We start from the raw sequence: 26,859 nt of genomic DNA, 5'->3' as shown, positions 1-26,859 counted from the left end.
TTTATCCATTATTTCTTAAGGTGTATCAATTACATTTTTGTGTAACAGTGTGACATCTAAACCAGTGGTTCCCAACTGGTGGGTCGTGGACCACAAGTGACTTGCAGACGTGAGTACAGTGAATTTCCAGCACAGAGCTTTTATTTTGAAGTGCTGTAGATTGAGTGACTAAAGGACAGCTACTTGAGAGAAACAGTAAACTAGCTCGACGACATGGCCAAATGCAAGTTTCACGCTAAATATATCAAACTGTGTTGACCTTCAACTAATGACTAAGGAGAAATGTGGACTCCGTGGCTGGACCAGTTGGGACCCAGTGACCTAAACAGCACAGGCCCTCCTTCCACCCTGCATTCATGTGGTATCGGAATATTCGGAAAAATGAGTTCCCAACTCCAAAAATTAGAGTTAACGCCACCTCAAATCAGAACAACTGGGAAAGTTAGAAAAAATTTTGGTCCACAAGTTGCCGAGGTGACGTCATATATGCAGAAACATGTAATGTGTGAATGGTATTAGCTTGTAACCTTTAGTTGCTGTCCACATAGAGTGACCTAGATCAGTTAGAAAAGTTATTCATTAGCATTACTCAGGTAAAGAAATGTTTTTGTAGTTGCAGGCAACGATGGGCCTACAGGGCACAGGCCCAGGGGCTCAAGGTACTGTATTGGGGCCCCTCCATATTCTTCACCTGCAAAATGTTACTCAGATTAACTAATGAGACTTAAAATGACTACAAAGAGACACAAAGGTAAGGTAAGGTAAACTTTAATGTCCTTGAGGGGCAATTTTAGATACAGACAGTAGTCATACGTACAACAAAACACACAGTACTACCCAGTATCACACACTGTCGGGGGTAAATCATGGATTAGTGGTCTCTGTTGGTTAAGATAAACCATAGCAGACGGGACAAAGGATGATCTGTAATGCTTAGTGCTACATTTAGGGAGGCAAAACCTCCGCCCTAATGGAAGCATCTAAAACTCAACATGGAGGAGACAATGTTAAAAGAAAGAAAGGGGCAAAAGCAGCACTAATGTACAGAAAGTCATCCAGCGATTATCCACCTGTAGCTTTTCAGGCCTTGGAGGGAATGAAGCATTTTCCAACAGTAATTTGCTCTACTACCCTCAAACACACCGTGACCACGATGTTATGACTGTATAGGCTGTTCCAGCTGAGCAGCAGAGCGTGTGGGTGTGCCAGTGTTCTTGCCACCCTGTTGCTTTTGTTCATCATAACTGTGTGATAAGCATCATGCAGAGCAGAAATAAACTGAGCTGATGTGTTCATAGCAGAGACCTGCGTCCATTTTGTGGCAGTATTCACAGATGTACACCATTATTCTGTTCACACACCTGGATGAATAATCTGGGCCTCCATTTTTCCAAATCTTCATTAAACAGACCTCAGAGAGATGAAAATACTAAACAGCCCACGCCCTCCAGAGATTTCAGACAAATTAATAACATCTGTTTGTTAAAGGTTGAATTGTGTAATGAGGTTTATGCCGTTGAGACATGGCTTGTCTCTCGTAATGGACACTGCAGGTTGTGATGGATTGTTTGTTGGTGCCAGGAGCACCACAGGGTGAGGCATGTTAGGAATGTTCAGGGTCAGCTGAGATCTTTGTGAAAACAGGTTGAAGGAAACTTCTGCCAAACTACTTAATGTTTATGAGATAAGATCTGATATCAACACCTGCGACTGCTGATCTAACTCATATCTAAATCTCAGAAAAATCTCTTTACGGTAACAGGAGTAAATCCACGCCTTTATGTTTCATGCCAAAACATTTTTATGACTTCAGGCATTTGTTTTTGGTACGTTTGAGAAAAGAGATGAAAGCCAGCACCCTGGAGGGAGACTTCACCAACTCCCTGCGTTGTTTATGTGTTCACATCCTTTCTGGCACATTGGCACAGGTAGCAAGATCGTGTTTGGCTATTTTGAGGCAGCACAGTGGCGTCTGCGTCTCACAAGTGTACAGGTCTCTTGCTGATTTTGACAGACTTACTGGACCCCCTGTGGTGCCATTGTTTGTTTGATCTACAAAGGACCTGAAAAAGCCCTTTTCGTGTCTCGGTTCCTGGGAATTGAACTTCTTTACTTGGAACAAATATGTTGGCTCGAAGTCACGCCTTCAATATTTGCTGTAGAACCAGATGCAGCATCCATGAAACTACACCTCCCATCCAGTGTGACCAAACCTGTACAGTACCTGCATGCAGTGTACTGTATACCTGTTTTGCTAGACTGTAAATTATGAGCGAGCATACTTTCCATGGGTGGGATTGGGTTTCCATATCATTCCAGCTTCCCAGGCACAGCTTTAAACCTGAGAGCTGATTTGCCAAGAGCTGGGTGTGTTATGTTTTGAAATCATGGTGTGTTGGCTATTACATATGGTTACTCAGAGGGAGTGCAGCCCTACTGAAAAATATTTCCATTTGCCTACAGGTGTTCCACATGTGGGAATACAGGTCTGTTAGGCTTGGATGAGTAGTTCAGACACAATGGCGTACGTGTTTTTATTGTTCTGCATTAATTAAGATTGAAAAAGCAAAAAGATAAGGAGTGGCCAGTGCTATAAATATCTATTATTATGATCAGAAGCACATGACAGTCAGGGTCATGGCCAGGGTTTTAGAAATACCGAGTTTATGACAACACAGAACTTTTTTTACTTGTGTATCTAATTAAACTAGCCAGGGATTTTGTGAATATTTATACTACTCATTCCAGGAAACTGTAAGGAAAGTCAGAATTATAAGGAAAATACAGACCTGTTTTATTCCCCTATGAATTTCTAAATGCTCTGTGGTGCCAGAAATTATTTTTTGATGCAAAAATTAGGCAAATTTAAAGCAAATAAGTCTAAAAAATACTGCAATTCAACACCAGAGAAGTGGACTCCAGTTCTGTGACTTAGACTCGAGTCACACATTCGATGATTTTAGACTCGCCTTAAGGAACAAAAAAGACTTGTACCTCAACTTGGACTTAAGCACCAAACACTCGTGACTTCACTTGGACTTTAGCCTTTTGACTTGAAAATACTTAATACCTTCCCCCAAGTCCAAAAAAAAAAAAAAAATATGTGATGGTTAACTAAAAACAAATTGCAGTATGCAAACCAAAAAAGCCAAAATAACTTTCAGCTTTGTCCGATATTTAAGTTGCACAAAGGACAGTAAATCAACGCTAATATCAATGTAGTTAGCGAGCTAATGCTCAGCTAACAATTTTTTTGACAAATAAATGTAAATTTTAAAAAGCATTAATGATTTTTGTAAATATGATGACTTGTTTAGGACTCGAAACTTAAAGGTAAAGACTTAGGACTTGACTCAGGACTTCTGTGTCTTGACTTGAGCTTTACTTATAACTTGTAAAACAATGACTTGGTCTAGGCTGCTGGAATCCACACATTCACACAAAACATACTGCCGACGTGACCTCAGTGTTGTCAGTGCAGCTCTGATGATAATAACTAAGGGATGGAAAGATGACTCTTCCCAGTGTGGTCAACTTTGCCAAATCAGAGTAAATGACTACACTTACAGTGTCACTGTTATTTTCGGGAAGGCAGCACTACTGTATCACCACCCACTGACTCTGTGTCACCCTATAGTGCACTCACTGACCTTTAACATTTGTTCCCACTCAACCAAAACATTAGCTTTTTCAGGCTTTTCCTGTTTATGGTCACTGGTCATCTGATTAGATCTTTGACCTTTAAATGGCCCCACTCATACTAAAAACAATGGAAACATTATGATATTTATTTATTTAAGGGGATATTTCACTCAGTATTTATTTGTTCCTTTTGGGCATTAACAATAAAAAACTTGCTTTTTCAACAGACAGCAGATTTAAATTAGGATATATTATATATATATTTATAGTTAAAGTGAACATTGGACAATCTACGTAAGTATTCTCTCCATTAAAGTGAAATTAAAGACATTTAATCACTTTTTATGGACAAAAACAATGTATCACACTCTAGAAATAAAACATTTTACATATGATATAAACATTACATTATTTAAATGATGACAAAATTTGGTAAAATACGGTAAAAGGAACAGCTGACCTGAATTCAAACTCATGAAAAACAAGTATGTCCTACGCATTTTAAACTGGACACACTTCTCATTCTGCTGGCTCTGAAAACTGCAGCACACCTGGGAACTCAATTCAACAGAGTGCTACAGGTTCATTTACATTAAGTGCGACTCATTTTAAAGATATTGTAACTAAAAATCTGTGTCACTGTACATTTAATGTCACATGAGAACAGAGTGTGAACGCAGGATTCTGACTCACGTTGTCCTCTCAGACGTGGATGTATATAAACACGCAGGCCTGTCATAACCGTCTGATCTGTGGATCAGTGTGTCTGAACGCAGCCCACTGTGTGATGTAAACACATATTTATGACTTAAATCATGGCTTAGTACCTGGGACACATGATGACATACTGGAGTAAGATTTGTGTGTGTGTGGGTGTGTGGGTGTGTGTGTGTATGTGGGATCACCTCATTCCAAATGATAAGTCAACCATTAAAAAATAACGCCCACTCTGATAAGTTAACCACATTCTTTGTTTGTGATCTATTCCAGGTAAGAGATGCCTTGAAACATTTACTTATTAAGTACCCACTTTGCCTTTTGAGGAAATGTTCATCAGTGTGTGATGAACATGGGAGAGCATGTACATTCTTTGTGTGTGTGCTCATGAGAGTTGGTTCTTGCTCCTGTTTCAAATTCACTTAGTGTCATCCCTTGTATGCCACCGCGAGCTGTTGTTTGCTCCTCAACAACCATTAATGCCATTAAAGTCTTTATCCAATTTGAGGTCTGTGCCGGTTTGGATCAGCTGCTGCTGGAATCAGCTAAACACCAGCAGGGAAACTCTTGTTCTGCTGCTTGTGCTTTGTCAGCGTGTTGCTTTTGTGTGACCTTGGTCAACTCTGGAAATATGTTGTTTATCATGTGTAAGATTAATGCTGTGTAAATACTTGAAATAAGTAAATAAAACACCCTCATCACTGATTCATTTAGCATGCTTAACCTGTTTCCTACATTTCCCTTATAGCTTGTTTCCATTCATTTTCCTATGCTGTAAAAACCTAAAGCCAGATGATGTCATATGCTGTACAGGTGGACTTATCTTTATAGGCCACAGTGAGCACATCTGCATTTATGCTGTGTTAAACTGCATTGTCCTTTTTGTGGTTGTGTAGTCACAAGTAGAAGACTGATCTGAAAAGTCTGTGCTGCACCAACCACACCACCATAAGGCAACATATTAACACAAAAGCATGATACCCACTGTGGTAGATGACATATCTTAAGCAAAGTCCAAGTCAGTGTAAATACATTTTAAAGCAACAGTTCACCTTAAAATTGATAATGTATATTTTTCTTGAAAGAGCCATTGCTGTTGAGTTTTGCTAATGTATTTTTTGGCCCTTTGAGCACCACAAGCCTAGTGCCATCTAGCTCCATTACATTCAAGAGAAGGCAGATATCTCTACAGCTGATATCTCCAACACTCTGCAACTCACACCAAAACAGTCTAGACTGATAAACAGCACTACAGGTAAGAGGAAAAATATGGCTTTTTGATTTTGGGGGGGAACAGTCCCTGCTTGGAAATGAATAAAAGTCATGCAAGTCTCTTTTAGAAGATGATCGATGATCTGGCACCAGAGTATATAACTGAGCTTCTCACACCGTACCATCCAAACAGGCCCCTCAGGTCTGCTAGTGGGTCTTCTAACTGTTCCAGAGTCCAGGTTAAAGACAAAGGGTGATGGAGCCTTTTCAGTTGTTGCTCCCACTGAGCATCAGATCAGCTGAGTCTTGCAAAATGGCTCTTTCTGACAGTTGACAGACTTTTTATGTATATGGGTTGGTATGTATGTATTTGCAGCCATGTATTTATGTCTGCATGCTTACAGGTATATATGTGTTTAAGTGTATATCTTGGTGTAGTGCATGTGTATGTTTTATTAGTATCACTGTCGTTTTGTATTTTCTGCACCTTGAAAAGCACTTTGTGCTTTCAGCTCGAAATGTGCTCCACAAATTAAGTCATTCTTCTTCTTCTCCTCATTATAATTATTATTATTATTATTATTATAAGTATTAATTAATTAAGTATTCTTTAGAAAGTGGTGGGCAGTAATATTAAGTATAATATTTGTGATTTGTCCAAAAAATGAAACCTATAAAAAATAAAAATAATGATACTTACTACTTAACTTCTTCTCCGTCTTCTTCTTCTCATTATTATCATTATTATTATTATTATTATTATTATTATTACAAAGTATTCTTTAGGGAATGGTGGGCAGTAATATAAAGTACAATATTTGTGATTTGTTAAAAAAAAGGGAAATTATAAAAAAAAATAATGATAATAATAATAATATAATAATAATATCAATAATTATTATTATTATAATTCTACTTCTTCTTCTTCTCCTCATTATTATTATGATTATTATTATTATCAAATATTCTTTAGGGAATGGTGGGCAATAATATAAAGTACAATTTTTGTGATTTATTAAAAAAAGGGAAACTATAACAAAAAATAATGATGATAATAATAATAACAATTATTATTATTAGTTGAAGTAGTAGTATTACTATAACTATTATTATTAGGTATTCTTTACGAAATAGTGGGCAGTAATAAAGTACAATGTTTGTGATTTGTCCAAAAAAGGGAAATTATTATTAGCCTATCATTAGGCTATATTTAAAATCATATAAATTCTATTAAGAAATTAAGCAAATCAGAAACAGATTGTCTCTATATAAAACACCTTTAATAAATACCTTAAGTCACTAAGTGTAATATGTTTTTTCCCATTGCTTTGTAAGCTAACAGGAGACACTTAAACAGGTTAATTCACGGGTTAAACCTTATGTATTAATAATTCATTGGTAAACCGAGCGGTGGAGCTGACCGTCCTCAGCCCAACTATGGTCACCTGTAAGGTTTCAGACTCCCTGAACATCTCACCCAGGTGAATATCACCGTCATCATGTCATCATCATCATGTAGGCTATTGATCCAGAAGCAGCAGGTATCTCCATCCGCCCTCCCCTCTCACACACTCCTGTTTCCCCGGTTCCCTATTTGGCTGTTTCGGTCGCTTTGTGGGCGGGTTGCTTTTAGCCTTCCACTCCCACAGTGACGTGATGAGAAAAGTTATTACAATGTGCTGAGAGGGGAGGGAACACACACATGAACACACACCGGTCTGCACACCGGGCAGGAGACTGATAACAGCAACAGCTACCGCGGACGGACACACACCGGGAACTGCTTCTGTATAGCGGAGGGAGCTTCAAATAGTTTATTTATTTATTTATTTATCTGTTTGTGTGAGGAGTATTTATTTCTATCCAAGATGAACGGAGTGTCGAGGAGTCTGTGCACGTTTGAGGACATCAGGAGTCAAGAATATGGGGTGAGTTACTCGATATTATTCATATATGTGTTGCTTTTGTCTATTTAATGGTGAAGTTAATGATAAAGTAGGTCTTCATGTATGTCTGTTTACTTCCGGTGTGAGTGCATTATGTTAAAATAATTCAATTTTCAATCAAGAAACCCAAATTTAAAGACTTAAATTGTTATTTTTCCCACTTTTTTTAATCTATTGGTCCTTTTTAAGTTAAACTATTTTCCGTTTCCTCTCTTCTTATCTTTTTTTCTTGCTTTACATGATCACTTCTGTGGACTGTATTGGAGTCATTGTGTGATTGTGTCATGGCTCTGTCACACATCTTAAGGCTTCATCTCCTCTAAGTGGTGTTTTTACTTTTAAGTCTGTGGCCTTATTGTAATTAAAGTATTAGCCCCTTCCCTCCTGAGTCCACACATACACACACACACACACATAAAGGCAGCAGCTCAGAATTAGTCCAAATAACATCTGTGCCTGTCACAGGTGCCTTCTGCCTGCATCATTTAAGGGCTTACAGTTGCACTTGTGACAGACAGTGAAGCCAGCTAAGGAGACAAACCTCTAAATGCTTTGCGTGTACAATATGTCCACCACCTGCGCTTGTAAAGTTTTCTTAAACAGGATTAAACATCACACTTGCTTGATGTAAAGCTCAGTTTGTTTGGTGGATGCTTGTGCAGTAGATGAGTGATCAGCACTGCAGCTGCCTGCGTCACTTAACACTCAATGGGCTTCATTCTCTGGTGGCAGCAGAGGTTTAATCATTTACCTGAGAGAGGAAAACTGTTAACCTCCACTGTGGTTTATGAGGTTGCGGGGCAACATGACACTTTCACCTTATCAGCAGCCTCCTGCTGCGACGGATCACTGAGCTCATATCAGATGGTGTTCTCTAAAGAGGCAATTACAGTGAACAGTCTCAGCTATAATGATGTTAAATTAAATGTAACCAAGCCTGATTAGAGCAGGAATTGACAGCTAGATTTTACATTGGTGTCAATTGTGATGACTTCAAGGGGAGCTACGCCCATTTTTAAAAGTCATACATTTTTCATATGGGTCTAAGACAGTCCAGACATTTTAGTAAACATGAATAACTTAACTCAAATCCAAAAACTAGAGTGCTAAAACTCAAATTTGTGATGTTATAGCTAAGGTTAGGAGTATAGTAGTTTTAAGGTGTACTGTGGTATGAATAGTGACAGTCATCATACAGTGTACATTGGCTTATCTACAGTGTTGGAGGGGAAAAATGCAGACAGATGCAGTGAGACTTTTATTACATATTTATTTAAAAAAAAATGGTTTCAAATTTCAATTATAGCATTAAAGCATTCATTCAACCAAAAAACACCTGTTTTTACTCATTTAAGGGTCATTGTAACTGATATTAATAACAATTATGTACCTAGGACAAATACTGTGTACTTTAAAAGCGGGATATTTTCTCAGATGATTATCGTACCGTGAAAATCTCACACTGTTGCAGCCCTAGTCATAGGGTGTTAAGACTGGAGCTGCTGACACTGAGAACACCCAGGTGAGTGTTCTGAGTATATGAGTACATTTTCTGTTTCAGATTTGAGAATACTACAACACGAGTTTGAGAGTTACTTCTCTGGTTTTTTGCTTTGGCACATATATAACATATACAATAACATATTGGAGTTCTTATTGAGGCGGCGTTCCTCTTTAAATGTCACTTACCGTTATGTAACTGTACAAAGAAGGTCAAAGTGTACAAAGGGCAGCTCCACTCACACACCTAATAAACTGATTATTTGTGTTGAGGAATGTCTCGTTAAGCAATATGCGAAACTCCACATTTGTTCAGCGTCTGTTTTATCTGTCATACATAACATTTTAACGTGCCACTGATAGCACATTTACATCAGCGTCATACAGAAGGCAAATCCATCCTTATCAAAGTCAAATAGTCACCCACCAGTTATTTACATACCTGATATGGTTGTTCAGGTCAGACTAAATAAAGCAGCAGAGGTATTTCACCTCAATATGCAACATTTCATAATGACTTATTTACAGAAAATTACTGTTTATCAGGTGTATAAGGATACATGAGGAGGAGGAATGTGCCTGATGTAGCAGAGAAAGGTCTTCACTGGGTGCTTTGGTGATAAGTTTCCTGGAACTGAGGTGATCTGAAGTAAAACAGGAGCAACAGCCGGGCCTGGATTTGAAACAAAATGTTCATAATAATGACCAAAACTCCAGCTTTTATTTGAAATTCATTTGAAACTCATGGCACAATTTCTCCTCCCTTAAAAACCCAGAGATTTATTTTTTGCTGTGAGGGCACTTTTCAAATAATGCCCCAACTATCCCTCCAGACATTTAGTTTCCCCATGTCATGTGACTTAACACATTCCTTCTGTCCTCCCTCATCCTCAGACATCATCTCACTCAGGAGTATGTGTGACGTTCCTGGCTGGGAATGAGCCAAACATGACATATGGAGGCATCAATGTAGAGGAAAGGCTTGAATATGCCAGATCGCACCTGGTTCACGAACCACACAGAGCAGGAAAAAAAGCCCAAAGGGATCATTATTGAGTGAAAGATGATTGTAGCAATTATAGTGTGAGTCTGTCTTGATGGCAGCTCGCACTTCATGACTCAGATCCTGGACTAGCGGTTTACTGTCAGCATTCAAGTTCTCACACGATGGTTAAACACACGTAAACAGCTTCTCTTCACGCCTCAGCTTGATCCTACCCTTTTAAGTTTGCTTAACCTTTAACTTAACCCTTTAAGTTGTAATGACTGCCGACTGACTGAAAGGCCACGCCTGACAGGCAGACAGGCAACAACACCTTTCTCTACCCTGAGAGCTACAGCTCCATATTGAAGGATCTAATCCCAAGACAGGATGTTCTTAAAACTAGGGCTGCAACTAACATGTATCTCTATTATTTATTAATCTGCTAATTGTTTTATTGAATAACTGATACATCATTTAGTCTTGCTTGTTTTGTTTTATCAACAGTCCACACTCCAACAGTACTTCATTAAGTATGATAGAGGGCTCCAGGGACCCCCAGGGGTCCTTGACGGAGTTTCAGGAGTCTCCAGAAAAATCAGGAATAGTTTATTTTAACTATTTAATTCACTACAGCAGTGAGAGAAAACTAAATGTGAGATAAGAGTGACTATCCTGGTCATAGGTTTCACTTCCTTTACGGTTATCTCCTGTATCCTGTATCTCCTGTAGTTGAAAACTATAGAATAGAAGAATAGAACTATAGAATTCTAGTGTTTTGGGTTTTTTTTGGGTTTTTTTAAGATATTTTTTGGGGCTTTTTAGGCTTTAATGTATAGGACAGACAAGCGTGAAGGGGGAGGACAGAGAGGGAGTGACATGCAGCAAAGGGCCACAGGCTGGAGTCAAACCCGGGCCGCTGCGGCAATAGCCTTGTATATGGGGTGCCTGCTCTACCACTAAGCCACCAGCGCCCCTAGAATTCTAGTGTTATCATATCTAACCACAAAAATCTTTTTCATAGGAGATCCCTTAGCAAATCCTATCAAATGAGAGTCTGTAACCCTGTGTGTATCACTTTAGGGGTCCTTGACACAAAAAAAGGTTGAGACCTACTGATATATAACATAGAAAAGCAGGAAATCCTCACATTTAAAGGCCCAAACACACCAAACAAAATCAAAGAAGTAGTGGCGACGAAGGCAGGCTGTTGTGTCACCTCAAGTTGCCTGTGTCTAGCTAAAAAGTTGCACTTGAATACACCGCAAAGACTAAAGCCAACAGCAAACTAGCACATACGTTCGGCACCATTCAAAAAGGGAAACCGGAAGACCAATGGGACGAATTCAAGACGCCAGTTAGCGTATGTACAACACAAAGTGATGTTGAAAGAAGAAATTATATTTACCATGCGTTTGCGAACAGTAACACAAACAATTACAAACCATTTCTGCTCAAGAGCTCGATGGCAAAAAAAAAAGTTTGTTTCGATCTCATGCCCTCTTGACTTTAGCCGTTTACTTTCCTGACTTCTGTTTCTCTTCTCATGCACTGAGCTGAACGGCCAATCAGAATGATTTCATTCACCGACAGGTTCCACCGTCTCTGACACAGATTCAACATACTAAATTGGACAACAAAAAGCTGACAACTAGCGCCTAAAACTTGGGTGACAGATTGCCACCGATGGCCCGACATTGACCGATGTTCGACCATGGGCTTGGTATGCGAGGGCTCTACGAGGCTGGAACTTGCAAAAGTTTGGCATTGTTGCTTGAAAAATGACTAAAATAAGTAATAGATTATCAAAATAGTTCAGTGGCCAAAATGTGTCTGCACAATCGAGTATCAGTAACTGTTATGTAACAAAAGTTGGCATTGAATGCTTAAACTCTCAGTTTTGTTTGCTTATTCTTTGATCAAATATTCTTGATCCTAGTCATAACTTTGAAGTTTCCTTTCATCCAAGTTTCAGTTCAGCTAAAAAAAAGCTGTTGTGGAAGGATATATTTGTATATCCAAATCCTTGTTTAAGTAAGGTAATGGAACTCAGGTATCGTATGGGCACTGGTTTCGAAACATTCAATACCTGCAGCTGTAGCGCTAAACTCAGTCGGCTCCCACCTGTTGCTTCACAGGCCCGGGTTTATAATGCAGAAGGTGCATCTGTGCAGCAGGTGTGGGAAAGCAGTGCATTAGAAGGACAGATTGATTTAATGTAGGATGAAGTACGCACACTAGTGGAATTTTTATGTGGAATGCAGGTAGAACACCTGGAGGCACAATATGTTCTACTGTTTACTGGCCTCAGAAATCTGAACATCACGTACTTTTACAAAGTGGCACAGAGCTCTAAAGGAGATTTAGTTTCTTTGCCCAAAACTCAGCAGGTCTGTCTGTTTGTCAGCAACATTTCCAGTCACTTCTCCGCTAATTTAACCCGCATGATTCACAGGCCTCCTCATGCCAAAGTCCAAAACAAAAGCGTCTTCATACCCTTTAAGCCTTTCGGCCTGGCTGTACCCCGTGATCTTTTGTGCTCATTGTCGGTGGACACTGTGTTTGTGTGTGTGTGTGTGTGTGTGCGCTTAGTTTCAGGTTTCTGCCCTGTTATAAAGGTAGCGTGTACTTTGAGTTATTGTGTGTATCTCTGTGTGTATTTTCCTGCATGTGTGTGTGTGCCTGCAAACGTCACAGTTTGCGAGCACTTCCAACTGGTCCCTTTGTCCGTGTGTTCCCGGGAAGTCTAGTATTACAGGTTGTCTTTGAAGGTGGTACGGGCGACATTTTTGTGTGTGTGGATATAAAAGAGAAAAATAGGCAGAGGGTAGCGTGTAAACAGTCCATGGCAGAGCGAGGATTAGCAGAGTCTTTGTTTGGTTGTCTGTGAAGAGCCAGAGAAGTTGTATAATGATGGATTCCTTCCTAACAACCCTCTCACTGTTCTCCCTTCTCTCTCCCCTCCTCTCTTTTCCCTCTCGTAATCGCTGTGCTTTCAGGTGTCTGTAATCTGAGAGGAAATCATGTTGAACAAGAGGGGAATTTCTGGCTTTCGTTTCCCTGAGTTTTGTTTGTCGTAGTAGGACCCCCCACCCCCAGCCCAACTATTAGGCCACTTCCTCTGCCATTTTTTAATTGTTCTTGTTGAGGATTTTCCCATCTGTCCCTCTCTGCTCTCTCTTCCACCACTGTACTTCCTGTGTAGATAACCAGCAAGTCAGAAAGGCCTTCTGTAGTCTGCGAAACACACGGGCCTTTGTTTTACAACCTCTCACCGCTCTTTATCACAACATTACACAACACAGTCCAGTTCATTTCCCCTGTCTGGCTTACATCAAGGCCTGGGCATTATGCATATCAGACGTAGTGTCTATACAGAGGGAGTCACTTTGCCACTCTTTCAGTAAACTGGAGAAAAGGTTGAGTTTAGGATAGGGCCGTGACTAATGACTGTTTTCATGACTGATTTATTGTTTGGTCCGTGAAATGTCAGAAAAAGAAAGATAAAGAAAAAACAGTCTATCATTGTTTCTTAAAGACCAACGTGATGTCATCAATTTGGCTGCAACGAATGATTTCTTTCTAGATCAACTGATTATTTGTTTGGTTTAAAGAAAATGGTGAAAAAACAGAATATATTGGGATATGTGGGAGGAAGCTGGAGTACCCGGAGAAAACCCATGCTGAGATGGGGAGAACATGCACATGCATCCAGGGTCCGAACCAGGAAGCTGTGAGGCGTTATTGCTAACCATGACACATGATTATAGATGTTCAAATTTCCATTTTTCTCGCAGCACTTTAAAGGCACACGAAGCACATTTGTGGGTTACTGTTTGTAAAAACGCTCACCACTGAAACTGAAGTTAAAAGCTGACCCCAGATTCACTCTCGTTTGGCATTTTGCCTCGCTATATTTGCTTTTTTCTGCGCTGTCTCTTGGATGCCTGCTGGCTACAGTCTGGCACCTATAGTCGCTGCCTTTTATGAAGTCCCGCCCTCACCTAAGCGCTTTGAGGGCAACACGTCCATAAACATCCCAAACACTTGAAATAAGGAGAAAATCAGAAAATACAGGCAGAGGGCAGAGTCTGTGCAGAAAAATACACCACCATAAACTTCTAGTGGGTCATAAGTGACGACATGCCTAGTGTATCTTTAAGTACTTTTTGTCCATGTTGCCTTTAAAGTGGAGCGTTTTATTTAAGCTTAAAAAACTCAACAGCTGGGCAAACTCCATCCGCTGACAAAGTCCAGCCATGTTATTTAAAGCTCAGTAAAGACTTGATTTGTCAGCGTCTGTGGCAGTCAAAACAGGAAATGCAAGTAGCAGGGCCTTTTGTGCTGCACGTATCAAAAGAAAACAAAGAAAAGTATTGCAGTAGGAAAGGGTTAAATAGGGACAGATGATATTACACAAACACATGACACTATTATCTTAATTATTTATCACCCAATTTGGCTGGTATAATATATCGCCAATAAATCTGATGTGTGTGCGCGCGCCCTTCTGTGTAATTGCTTGCATGTGTGCGTTTGTTTTTGTTTATAGCGTTTAACCCCAGGGGAAGATTGCAGCCATTTCTTCTCTGCCTGTTCCGTGTCTCAGAGTTGACAATGAATTTAGACAGCAGGAGGACACAGTGAATGCATAAGGGAATATAAACAGAACAAGTTGTGTTGGGCTGGAATGAGTTATATAATGTCTGCGACCTCCTCCCTCATATCCGCATAGTTGCACTTGCACACACACACACTAGCTGGGTATCACTTTTAAGGGGGTTCCCTGTGCTGGAAGGACACACACACCCTCCGACATCCCGGCCGAAACTTTTCCTGTTAAAGCAACTTCTCTTCTGTGAGTGAAAGAAATAACCAGGAAGGTCTGCGAGGCGTTCTGTGCATTGTTTCGTCTCTGCCTTGCTCTCCCCTCTGATACTGTTAGCGTGCCAGACAGTTTATGGCTACTGTGAGGATTTTGTTGCCATGGAAATGTTCTGTCTTGCTTGACATGACATTTTCTGCCCACTTTCCCAGAAATCCAGCCAGCGCTTCCAATTGGCTGCGAGCGCCTGGAGAGTTTCCGCCTAAAGTCCCTCTGACGTCCACAGCACGCAATTTAATTCAAACAATCTGTCTCTGTGCAGCTGTGAAAAACTTTTGCTTTCTGTCTGACGCTCGTAGCCCCCTCTCTCTGTCTTACTGGTTACTCTCTCCCTCCTTCTCTGGTACTTTCAGTGAGTATGACTCACTTTCTCCTCCCCCCCCCCTCCTCTTCAAAATAGTCCTCAATCATTTTATCCATCACATAACGGTCTCTTTGTGGATTCACTTCATCGTCTCCTGTCTTGGTTTTCAGGACGGGTGCAGGAGGCTGAGGCTCACACTGCAAGACCAGCGCCAGGCAGCTCGGAGCTCGGAGCAGCACAGGGACAAGGTAAGAACTTCCTGCACCTGATAGGTTGTAATGTGGACTGTAACATCAGTGCTAAGAACAGACGAAGTCCCGGGACCCTAACTGTGGGAGATCGAGGAATACAGCATGGAAAATTTGATACTTGAGGGTTTAAGATATCAAACTGATGCATTTAATTTTTAAAGGATGCACTGGGTCGGATTTGTACTGTAAACCATGAGGGGGAATAGTCTGCGATTTCTTTGGATGAGAAAAAAAACAAACAAAGGTGAAGGTGCGATCATTCGGACCATATTTGGATCTGAAAGTTCAGGCTGTAAATCTTCTCAATGATCCAGGAATTAGCTCAGAGCTGCCGTACATTCATACATGCATTCCTACACACAAACTGTACAGAGACACCGACTGCTTGTAAACATGCCACAGCTGCCTTCAGCTTTTCATTAGCGCGGTTCCCACACGAGGCCACTCAATAGACAACCATTGTTCTCCCAAAAAACTGGTGCCAAAGTTAGATTAAAAAAACTGGACCACCAGAGCGGCCGAGTTACATAACCACCTTCTTCTGAGACTCTCTGCTTATGGTTTTGACCAAGTCTGAATACTACTTCCAGAGAAGCACCAGATGTTTATGGGTTAGTCTCCATAGTGATTACGGAAAAATGTTTCTACCTACTGATTATAGAGACTCACAGTCACTCGCACATACACAGGAGGAACAATTCGCTCTGGGGTTAAGACATATATTCTTCTTGATGTGTTCACAGTTGAATTGCATCATTCCACAGATGTTTCATAATGATTATTAAACGGAAGTACTCCAGGCTGTCCTTCCAATTGTTTTGCAATATTCTGACGAGAAACATGTTTCAACTCCTCTCCTGGGGTTAGCAAAGCACCGTGACCTCACTCATGTTTGCATATGTGTGGAAATGTATCACACCCATCCACCCATCCTCACGCAACATGCAACACTGTGCATGCTACATCGTTAAGTAACTCCTCTGCTCTCTCATCTGCAGCCAATCGGACGTGCGTTTGCGCTGGTGCAGCCACCCAGTGACAGGACATCTCTGAATCCCGAACCAGTCAAATCTACAGAGGAGCAGGTGGAGGTTATAAAGGTGGGTGTGGCACACTGGCTGTTGTTTTGGAAGAAATAAATGCTGCGTGTTTGTCTCGCGGTCACGCTGGTGTTTGACATCCGTGTGCGTCTCTCCTCCCTGTTGCAGGTTTATTTAGAGGCCCGCAGACAAGAGCAGCAGAAACACCAGCAGAGCCTGAAGATGCTGTCAGATGAAGTGTCACAGATACAGGAGGTCAGTCTCTGCACGGTATCTACTGTATTGAACACTGCAGCCGCTCAACCCTGTCTCCTGGGTTACATAACAATTTGCATGTTGGCATCATGCAAATTCCTCCTGGCTTCCAGACTTGTTTTTTCTCTGCTAATGATACGATCTTGTGTTTATCAGCCGCAAACATGCAGATGTTAAAACGCTGACAAATATAAGATATTATCTCAGCAACTCACAATATATCTGTGTATCACACAGGTGAGGTATTGCCTGAAGACGCTGAGGGAGCAGATGGCAGCCAAAAACAAGGTAGGTCTATTTTGAGCTGCTTTGTTGTGCCCTCGCCATTGTTGACCTTACATCCTGCATGCTTAACAGCATTTCCTCCTCCTCTCGCATCTCAATTTTTCACTCTTTCCTTGCTGACTTCCTCCTTTTCTCTCCAGACGCACACAAACGGGTGGAAAGTTGGTCTTCCCTTCCGAAAGAGCACCTCACCTGCCCCCGGCGGAGGAGCTAAAGCTGACGGACAGGTGAGCATATACTGCGTGTGTGTGAGCATATCAAATGTTGTGTGTGTATCTTAGCCGCAGTCCAATGTCCAATGTGTTTTCCTTTGGACAATGTGTGCCAGTGTGTTTCGTGTGGTGCGTGTAAAGCGATAACCTCCCAGAGGCACACAGAAGAGGTGGAACGAGATATAAGGTTAAACAGAGATGTGATATAGTGAAAAAAAGAAAGACAGCGACAGAGTAAATACGCTTATAGCACCCCGGGGTGTATGAAAACGTGCGCGAGAACACACTGTTCCTCTCCCTCCATGTGTTATTGTGTTCAGGCCCTTCTCATTGTTCCCAGCATTCCACAGATACTTCTCCTTTAATAGTTTTGCTGCTGTCTTTGAGCCACGCACTTGTAGCAACCATACAGTCTGCATGCCAGTATTGTTTAGTACAAATACAAACAGAGGTGACGCGGCTGTGTTTGGTTGAATGGCTTTGGCACCAATTATAGCATTTATCTGTGAGTCACGCCACGGCTTACTCGCACAAGTGTTGCAGAAATCATGAGGGAGCTGGTCGTGATCCAACCGCTCTAGTGACGCACGCAGACACGCCTTTTTTCTTTATGACAGCCAAACCCAAAGCTCGAATGAAATGAAAACAAGATTTTACATTAGGTCATCATGAAAGCATCTATCTGCTTCTCTGTCCAGCTTAAAAGTGTTGTGTGTAAGCCAGTCCTGCGCATGATACAATTAATTCTAAAATTAAAGAGTCCCTTTAATGTCCAAGTGAAAACAGATGTCTTTAAGATGATCTAAATTAATTACAAATCTAAAATACAAAATAGTTTTTTTGCATAAGCACTCACCCCCTCTGACTTATGTCTTAAATTATGTCAAAGTAAAAGTCCTCTGTTTCGCTCATGTTTTCATCAAAGGAGACAAATGCACAAGTATTAAGGGGGGAAATTTATGCCTATTATTATGGGTGAATGAGTTCAAGCACAAATTCTCAACTGTATTAAGCTCTGGACTCGGCCTCTCTGGGACATTACAGTATCTATCTGCTAATCTAACCCTTCATTCTTTACTCTTTTAGGAAGCAGAAGAAGAAGCGGAGAGAGCCAAGCTGAGGGAGGTCAGCAAGCGCTTATATGCACAGCTACAGGAAGCAGAAAAGAAACACCAGGAGGAAAAAGAGAGGCTGCAGGTAACACACACATACAGAGCCTAAATTTATGTTATTTATGCTGAAGCCACATTTTAAACAACAGAAATAAACCGTCACTGTCTCTTCTAGGTTGAAAGCAGCAAGCTGAAGGAGCGTCTGAGCGATGAGGAGGAGAAGCTGAGGATCACAGAAGAAGCCAGCGAGAAGAAAGACAGGCGCATAGACGAGCTCCAGAGGCTGCTGGGAGGGATGGAGCAGGAGAGTGCCACCCTGAGGGACGCGATCCGCAGCCGCGAGGATGAACTCCGCGAGCTGCGCAAGCTCAGAGAAGACGGCCAGGCAGGGGAGCAGAGGTCAGCTAACACAAACATACATGATAACAATGAACACAATGAATGATTCTTTATCAGTCAGTGACAGTCAAATCTCAAGCGGCGTGTTGTTAACTCTCTGTGTGTATTTTTAGGGCTGAACAGTTGGAGAAGGAGGTGGCTATTCTCAAGGAAAAGATCCACCATCTGGATGACATGCTGAAAAGCCAGCAGAGGAAAGTCAGACACATGATTGAACAGGTGAGGCGCACATGTGTGAGACTCTCGAAAGCAAACACGCTGTCTCCGAGTTCATATTTGTGCAGGATTTACTGACTGTTTGTGTGTGTTTTCTTGTCTTTAGCTCCAGAACTCCCGCATGGTGATCCAAGAGAGGGACCGCGTGATCAAAGAGCTGGAGGAGAAAGTGGCTTTCTTGGAGGCTGAGGTGAGGACTGCTTATTGGTTTCTCAGATAAAACTTGTTTTATGGCTTTTCAGGGGAATTTAGAAGGAAGAGTCAGGGTTAAAGCTGTATTGGGTAACTTTTGCTGAAACTGTCACTGTATCCTGACGGTAATACACGAGACAGATAAGCTGTGAAACAATCATGTCCCTCCGCCTTCTCATAGCGCTTCTAATGGCAGTATGAAAGAGGAGGAAATGCAACTGCTGTCTGTTTGATGACCATCTTAACATTTTTGCTATTATGTGCACTGACCTCTGACTTCCTGTGTTTGCAGAACCGAGAGATGCATGACCAGATGGACTACTTCCTGGGAGGACAAAGGTCAAATTCTTACCTCTCATCAGAGCGCAACCCCCAGATCGTGTATAGGTAACTAATTTTGCCTTTCCTCTTCATATTATTTTTCACTTTAAGATAGATTTGCAAGTCCTACAACAGGGATACTCAACTTGCTTTGCATGGGGCCACATTTGCAAATTGACAGGAGGCCAGGGACCAGTTAATAAACAGACCTAGCTCAGACCTTCGTCGGGGGGTCTGAAGGATCCTCCCTTGGCCCTTTTTTTGCTAAACAAGTTCTATTTGCACCTTAAAACTTCAAATAAAAGCCTAGTCCCAATTAAACGCCCAGTCCCATTCACTAGCTCGGTGTGGCTACACATTTACACAACTAAAGGCCTGTCTCATGCCTGGTCTGGTTGCCACGAGTTGAGTATCACTGTCCTACAGGACCCTTCAGTCATGCATCTAAATAAGATCCCTGATTATTTGTTTTTATGGTGTTTCAACACTGAACCAACTAATTTCCCTTCCTCTTGTCCCCTCAGTAAACCAATCAAGCCGACCACCTCATCTACCAAACCGCTCCCTTTCATCAAAGTCATCGAGATCAAGTCATGAAGCGCCCGTGCAGAAGAAAGACGTAGCGATTGTCGAGGAGGGCTCAGCACCACCAAACCTTTTTAACACGGACTGAAACCAAACTGCAGCTCTGCGACCACATCTGATCACACTAACAGTCAGGATGTCGGAGTTCCTGTACTGCAACACTTCCACTACGACCACAAACACTCCTGAAGGACACTGTGCAGTGTTTGGCGGCACGCGTCGGGGCTTGCTGTGCATGTGCATAAATGAACGAGTGTGTATGTCAGCTTTAATGTAGATAAATGAAAGCGTACTGACTTGGCTGACATGCATTTGAAGTTTTACTTGTAATACTGAAAGCGAGTGTTTCTTTGCGCTGCCCTGTTTTGATCACTTTTTTAACCTTTGAGTTTGTGACAGTTTGGCGTTGTATCAAAATAGATACTGTTGGGCAAAGTGCAGGACGGTAGACATTTTGCCAAAGTGACACTATAAAGTCCATATACTGTACGGTGATGTAGCAAACATAGCTAACTAAGCTAAAAGTTTCATGTAGAAGTCAGTAACCAGATGATCTACATCCTGTGTCCCTGTACTCAATAGTCACTAATCCATGACTCCATTCACGCCGCCGAGTGAATGTAAGATGCTTTAAACGTGTAAAAATAACGACTGTAACTTATATGAGGTCAACACCCTGTGATGAAAAGAGCTAAAAGTTTTTAATGAACAATACGGCACTTTATGAAACTGTGAGGAAGCAGAGGACAAAATGGCGTCAGTGTTGAGGACGATATTTGACAACATTCCTGCTTCATAAAAGTGTCATATTTCTACAGATCTCTTGTAAAGCATTTCAGCTCCCCGCCAGTGTGTAAACAGTCACCTTGTCTTGTAAATAATATTGATGAATGTGATTTGATGTTTTAATTTCCATCTAACAACTCCTTTGTATTTATTTATATTAAGTGAAACCTCCAGACAGATTGTGTGTGAGGAGGTTTTTTTATGAAGTACACTCTAATCTATTATCTGTGTTTGTGGTTCTCAGAATAAAGTACTGAAAATAAATATAGTGCTTCCTTTGACTTCCTACTGATATCAAGTGACGCAACCAAGTACATTACTATGTAGAGGGCGCCCTCTGCTGGACATAATACACAACATAAAACATTTCAACCCTATGTCACTGTTTTATTTGGAAGGCAACTTGTACAGTAAGAATCACAGAAAATAAAATTATTCACCTGATGGCAGCCCTGAATAGAAAATTAAACACACAGTTAAGACATCGGGGGGCCAGTCTAGCTTTAACAAAGACAAGAAACTGACTTCCCCCGATGCAACATTCAGAATCTATTAATGCACTGGAATACTGTTAAATTACATTGCACTGAGAAAACTGATTAAAACAAAAGACCACGTGTTCATCAAAAGTTCATTAAAATCAAATATGGCTTCTGTAAAATACATTTAAGGCTAAAAAATAAACTGGCTGTCAAATTCACAGCAGCAAATGAACAGCAGAGACATGTAAACATAAGTGACATAAAACAGTGTGTTTTTAAACTATTAATGGGACAGTTAACCCCAAAATCAATTTTTTCCTCTTATCTATCATGCTATTTATTAATCTAGATTGTTTTGGTGTGAGTTGCCAAGTGTTTAAGATATCAGCCGTAGAGATGTCTGCCTTCTCTCCATTATAATAAAACTCAATGGCACTTGGCTTGTGGTGCTAAAAGCGTCAAAAAATACATTTGAACAACTCAACAGCAATGTCTCTTTCCAGAAATCATGACCCGGTAACTGAAGATGATCTACAGACCTTGTTGTGAGCAGTTTCATGTAGGAACTATTTTCTTTCTATTTGACCTTTCACTAAGCCCCGCCCCTTTGTGGTGGTCTGACAAGCTGACGGAGTAAGCATGGAGCTCACACTGTAACTAACTGCACTCCCTGAGGAAATGTTATAATGTTTTTGGAGAAATGAAACAGTGATTGCAGAGAGAAGCAGACAGAGGGGTCTACAGTCTGTGTTTGAAGGATATATCCAGGATGTCAAACTGACTCAGCAGCAACAACAGGTTAAAAAGACAAAGATAGTTAGAAGCTAAAGCCGAACTATAGGCTACAGATCACAGTGTAAGAGTGAACCACCACATCACTGCTGATCGCCACACAAGACAATGAATATAAAGGGAAACTTTGCTGATACTGAACCAGCTGTGTGGCATCACAGTGTGTGCAGATGAACGGTGTTTGGCTTCGCCCCCGTGCTGCTGCCTGCACCCGAACCCTTCACCGCCAAACAACATTCATCTGTGCACAATACAATGACACATAGCTGGTTGAATATCAGCAAAGTTTCCCTGCTTCCCTTCACTGGTTCCTGTACAGCAGGGTCGGTCTTTGTTTCACTGTTATAATCATTAAAAAGCAAAAGCAGCATGTGTATACATTCAGTAGGCTACATCTTCAGTAGCTAGCTAGCTAACCCTACACTTTTCAGGGTTTGGTTTTGGTTTTGGAACAGGGGAGAAACATATATCTTTTTCCAACCTCTCCAGGTAACGAGTGTCATTAATACACGACGTGCCCCAGGCACGACATTTAGCTCCAAATCCACAAAACCAGCCTGAAAATGAAGGAAATCTGAAACGACTGCATTAGAGTCAATGGAGCACAGCTGTGTTGTTGTCGGACCCTGGTCTGAGCCGGCCTGATGCTACGTTATGATTGGCCAGTCTGCGTCCGGCGGCGGGACCTTGTGTCAATTCAGTTAAACTACACCTGCCACCTGTATCAGAGCGCAGAAGGAAACGCGCATCTACTCATGGACAAAAGGCTTGTTGACGTTCTCCACGGCTACAAATGTATTTTTTGACACTTTGAGAACCACAAGCCGAGTGCCATCCAGTTATATATTATATTTGAGAGATGGCAGATATGTCTACAGCCAATCTCCAATGCTCTGCAACTCACACCAAGACAATCTAGATTGATAAATAGCACTACAGGTAACAGATACAGTATGTATTTTTAACGTGGAGTTGAACTGTTCCTTTAGCACTGGTTTTCTCTACTAACATTATTTTATTAGCTTGTTTAAATACAGTTGGTTAATTTTAAGTCTGCATAGGCCTTTACATTGTGCAATAAATACTGATTGTCTTATGCTGTTGCATAGCCTCATAGCTCTGGTTGTGTTTTGGTCAAATCAACCCTACTTACTACAGTCACTCACTGTAGTAAAGCACTTGTACATGCATTAATACTGGACATACGCCAAAGCTACATTTAGATAAAGAGCACTGAGTCTGATATGCATTATACTGTAAACCAGGCAATACATGTTAGTATATGAAGGCAGTGGGTTCATCATTTCACTCTATACTATCTGGCAACAGTGACCCGTCGCCATACATAGGCACTTCTTTCATTGCTGGCAGCTCTGCCTTGTCTTTGACCTTTCCTTTGGACAGGCGTCACAGATTTTCAGAGCGTGCTGTCCAGAGTGTTGTAGTTGTCTTTGAAGTTCTTCAGCTCCAGGAAGTTCCTGGGCCGCTTGCTGCGCTGCTGCATTGAAGATGTGAGGTAGGTGGTTTGGGTGGGGGAGGAGGAAGAGCTAGCAGGCTCTGTGGCGCTGGTCAGGTCTTTGGCTGCGGACTGGTGGTACTGGCTCGTAGTGCTGCTGCTGCTGCTGCTGCTGTTGCTGTGAGACTTGACGCTGAAAGCAGAGAAGGGAGAAACAGGTTGTTCGCAGTGTGTGATTAACATTCCATGGTGGGATTAGCAGAAACGGAAAGCTGTGAGGGAGCGCTGTGAGGAGAGGTTGTGTTTACTCACACAGAAGCCAGTTCAGTCAGAGCTTCCTGGTATTTCAAAAACTCTGCTTCACCAAAAGCCTGCAGACAAAAACAGGACATCGGTGCATTTGTCAGCTCTTCCTGCAATCACGATATACAGCACACACAAAGATAGGCTCTGTGGTAAAAATGGAAATCATGCTAATCATAAGGATACTACATTATCGTAACATATCTACTGTTATAAAACAAATTTGACTTTTCCAGATGTTATTCTTTTAAAATTTAAAGTATATACATGAGTGTATCCGCCTTTTTAGACTAAATTTTCTTATTCATTTATACAAAAGATGAGATGATACATTTCTGATACCCAAACACACACAGAGACACTGACCTCAGCCCCATGGCGTGCTTTGTTGTACCCATCCAGCACTGTGTCGATGAGCGAGCTCAGGCCATCTCGGAACATGCACTCAGAGTTTCGTAGCCGCAGAAGCCACGTCCGAAGTCTTTTACCCGTCACAGCAGCGGACGAGCCACCCAGTTCATGGAAAGGCAGATCTGTTGACAGAACGTACAGGTGGTATTGTAACAGTCTGTGAGTGCAGCAAAACTAAACTGTGACTAAAATGAGTGACAGCAAAGCTAACCTGTGTCTCTGATGGCATCCAGTGCTCTCATCCTGTACAGGTAGTCACCAGAACCTGCAACACACACAGAATCTTCTGTACACTTGTATAAGACGTACTCATGTAGATTGTTTCAGCACTGTATGTGTGTACACATTTGTTTTTTGTGTCTCTCTAACCAGACTGTTCTCTGTGCTTTAGTCGGTCATCGTCTGGGGACAGCAAACGAGGCTCAAAGTGGATTTTCTGAACCTGGCTCAGTTTGGCTTCAATTTCTTGTCTCAGCTCCTACAGGACACACACGAGAGACACCCAGCTATAGTTAATCTGCAGAACACAACACAGCATCACACTTCTGGTTATTATGGTCAGTGTGTGTTACCTTGGGAGCATTGTGGCCAAGAGGAACATGTGGTCCTCTTCGAGACTTCATGGCAAACCGCATAATTTGTCTTTTGACAAAGATGAACAGCAAAACAAAGACCTAGAAAAAGTCTAGATTTCAGTTTAAGGGTTCAATTTTGTTTGATTGTTTGTTTTACTATTATAAGAGTAGTAGACAAAATGCCAGTAATTGACAAGCAGAACAAATAAATAAAACAAAACACACAGTAAATGAGTAAGTATGCAAAGATAATTATCAGGTTACTAACCTAGTAGATCTTAGATTTGTTTGTGTAGATATGAAATCCATGGAGCAATATATTTATTTTTTTGTTTTACCTTTCCCTGTCTTGGGAAGCTAAAAGGTCATGAGAGCAACTCTAAAACAAGTGATTTTGACATTTTCAGTTGTTAACTTTAAGTTCATACAACTGCGCTCAGACAATGGGAGGACAACTAGATTACAGACAGAGGCAACTGTGCAGTGCAGCACAGATCTACTGAGTTTGATAGATCAGTCTTCTCTGTTAGAGCTACAAACTATTGACACCCAGATAAGACAGTGCATAAGCTTTGTTGGTTTAAAATTTAAGATGAAATCATGGCTAAAATCAACCCAATCATGTACCCATCACACATGAACTCAAACACTTGATCTAACATTATGAAATCTTGTTATATCTCAATGTTGTAATTTTATTATTGTTGTAGTGTCTTAGTGTTGTAGTTGTATTGCTGTTGTTGTTGTTATGGTTGCCATTACTTGATGTTGTGTTGTTGTGTTTTTTATAAAATAATGTCATTTAGCAGGAAAATTCTTCTTTGTTTCCTGCCCAAGGACTACAGATGAAAATGAGCTTATAGCTAACTCTGGTACAGCTAAGTAGATGTGCACTGTCCCTGTTCGATAAATAAGATAAACAAATAAAAATAGAGTTAGCACTGTCGCCTAACAGCAAGAGGGTTCCTGATTCCTGGAGCCCTTCTGTGCGGAGTTTGCATGTTCTCCCCGTGTCAGCGTGGGTTGTCTCCAGGTACGCTAAAGCAGTTATAAAATACCACCACTGCATCTTAAACTGGATATAACACAGGTACAAAGTGACAGAGACTCACCAGGCTCCCGTAGGCCATAACGAGCACCACGTTAATGCTCGACAGGAGAGAATCATTCCGCATTTTTCAAACGGTGCGTTTTCACTAAACTAACTAATGTTAACGTTAGCTAAAAAGACCTAAAGTACGTCCGACACGTAACCTCTGAGAGGCGAACGGTTTCATTAAAGTGTTCGGTTTTAAAACGCATGAAGTTAAAACGTAAGACGGAAAACAGGGAAGTACAAAAAGTAAAGTGCTTTATGCTGCAACATCTCTCTCGCTGGCCGGTTTGTTGACTTCCGCGATCGTCACGTGACCGATAGAGGCAGCGTGACGTCAGGTTGTGACGTCTCTCTGGCCTCTTCTGCCACCTGCTGCTGTGAAGAGACTTCACAACGACGCACCCAGCGAAACAAAAAAACAAACAAACAAATCAACAAACAGAAAATAATGTCCAGTCATTTAGACAGCAGCAGCAGGGGCTGTTTTCAGGCAATTGTACTGTTGATTTTAATTCATTTTTATTGTTTATTAGTCTGTTTATTTTGTTTATATCCATTTTTATCATCTTACCCCCTCTTTTTTTTACCACTAATGCTTCAGTTGTCTTTTATGTTCAGCATTTTGTGTTGCTTTTTATGCATTAATTGTGCTATATAAATAAAGTTATTGTTGTTATTATTATTATCGCTCCTACACAGGGGCAAACCAGACAGCCTTCATAGTTGTTCAGCCTCTTTTGTGTCACTGTTGTGCGTCTTTTTGTAATCTTAATGTGCTATTGTGTGGTTTTGTGTCTCTTTGCTGTCAATTTGTGTCTCTTTGAGGTCCCGTTTCTTTGAGTATGTGTTTGTACATGGTTTTGCAGCTCCTTTGCATCTCTCTGTGGTCATTTTTAATTTCT

The 26,859-nt window shown here is 41.2% G+C and overlaps 2 protein-coding genes across 3 annotated transcripts; one reads left to right on the top strand and one right to left on the bottom strand.

Annotated features, from left to right (window-relative positions):
• Positions 1-7,256: 7,256 nt before the first annotated feature.
• tuft1a (tuftelin 1a) lies at positions 7,257-21,106 on the top strand. 2 transcript variants are annotated; one of them, XM_033639649.2, is made up of 12 exons: positions 7,257-7,499; positions 15,359-15,436; positions 16,438-16,539; positions 16,648-16,734; positions 16,972-17,022; positions 17,160-17,246; positions 18,318-18,428; positions 18,519-18,742; positions 18,856-18,961; positions 19,065-19,148; positions 19,443-19,537; positions 19,996-21,106. In XM_033639649.2, exons 1-12 carry the CDS (start codon positions 7,440-7,442, stop codon positions 20,066-20,068), a joined length of 1,158 nt encoding a protein of 385 aa, XP_033495540.1. In that variant the 5' UTR covers positions 7,257-7,439; the 3' UTR covers positions 20,069-21,106. The 2 variants fall into 2 exon arrangements, with proteins under 2 accessions (XP_033495540.1, XP_078027677.1); XM_078171551.1 differs by lacking the exon at positions 7,257-7,499 and adding an exon at positions 15,201-15,236.
• Positions 21,107-21,573: 467 nt separating this feature from the next.
• ltap1 (lipid transport auxiliary protein 1) lies at positions 21,574-26,267 on the bottom strand. The gene is made up of 7 exons (XM_033640185.2): positions 25,974-26,267; positions 24,859-24,960; positions 24,656-24,764; positions 24,498-24,551; positions 24,242-24,408; positions 23,885-23,943; positions 21,574-23,765 (listed from the first exon to the last, which is right to left on the bottom strand). Exons 1-7 carry the CDS (start codon positions 26,034-26,036, stop codon positions 23,534-23,536), a joined length of 786 nt encoding a protein of 261 aa, XP_033496076.1. The 5' UTR covers positions 26,037-26,267; the 3' UTR covers positions 21,574-23,533.
• Positions 26,268-26,859: the final 592 nt, after the last annotated feature.

This window comes from Epinephelus lanceolatus, chromosome 10 (assembly GCF_041903045.1).
Source record: "Epinephelus lanceolatus isolate andai-2023 chromosome 10, ASM4190304v1, whole genome shotgun sequence".
NCBI lineage: Eukaryota > Metazoa > Chordata > Actinopteri > Perciformes > Serranidae > Epinephelus > Epinephelus lanceolatus.
This window is presented reverse-complemented; position numbering and strand designations above follow the sequence as displayed.

Excerpts from the sequence above, each read along its gene's own strand:
- tuft1a (XM_033639649.2), top strand. The coding sequence starts at position 7,440 with ATGAACGGAGTGTCGAGGAGTCTGTGCACGTTTGAGGACATCAGGAGT. Across the intron at positions 7,500-15,358 it reads TCAGGAGTCAAGAATATGGG|GACGGGTGCAGGAGGCTGAG; the intron begins GTGAGTTACTCG and ends CTTGGTTTTCAG. Across the intron at positions 18,962-19,064 it reads TCAGACACATGATTGAACAG|CTCCAGAACTCCCGCATGGT; the intron begins GTGAGGCGCACA and ends TCTTGTCTTTAG.
- ltap1 (XM_033640185.2), bottom strand. The coding sequence starts at position 26,036 with ATGCGGAATGATTCTCTCCTGTCGAGCATTAACGTGGTGCTCGTTATG. Across the intron at positions 24,961-25,973 it reads TTATGGCCTACGGGAGCCTG|GTCTTTGTTTTGCTGTTCAT; the intron begins GTGAGTCTCTGT and ends GACTTTTTCTAG. Across the intron at positions 23,766-23,884 it reads CTGACTGAACTGGCTTCTGT|CGTCAAGTCTCACAGCAACA; the intron begins GTGAGTAAACAC and ends CTCTGCTTTCAG.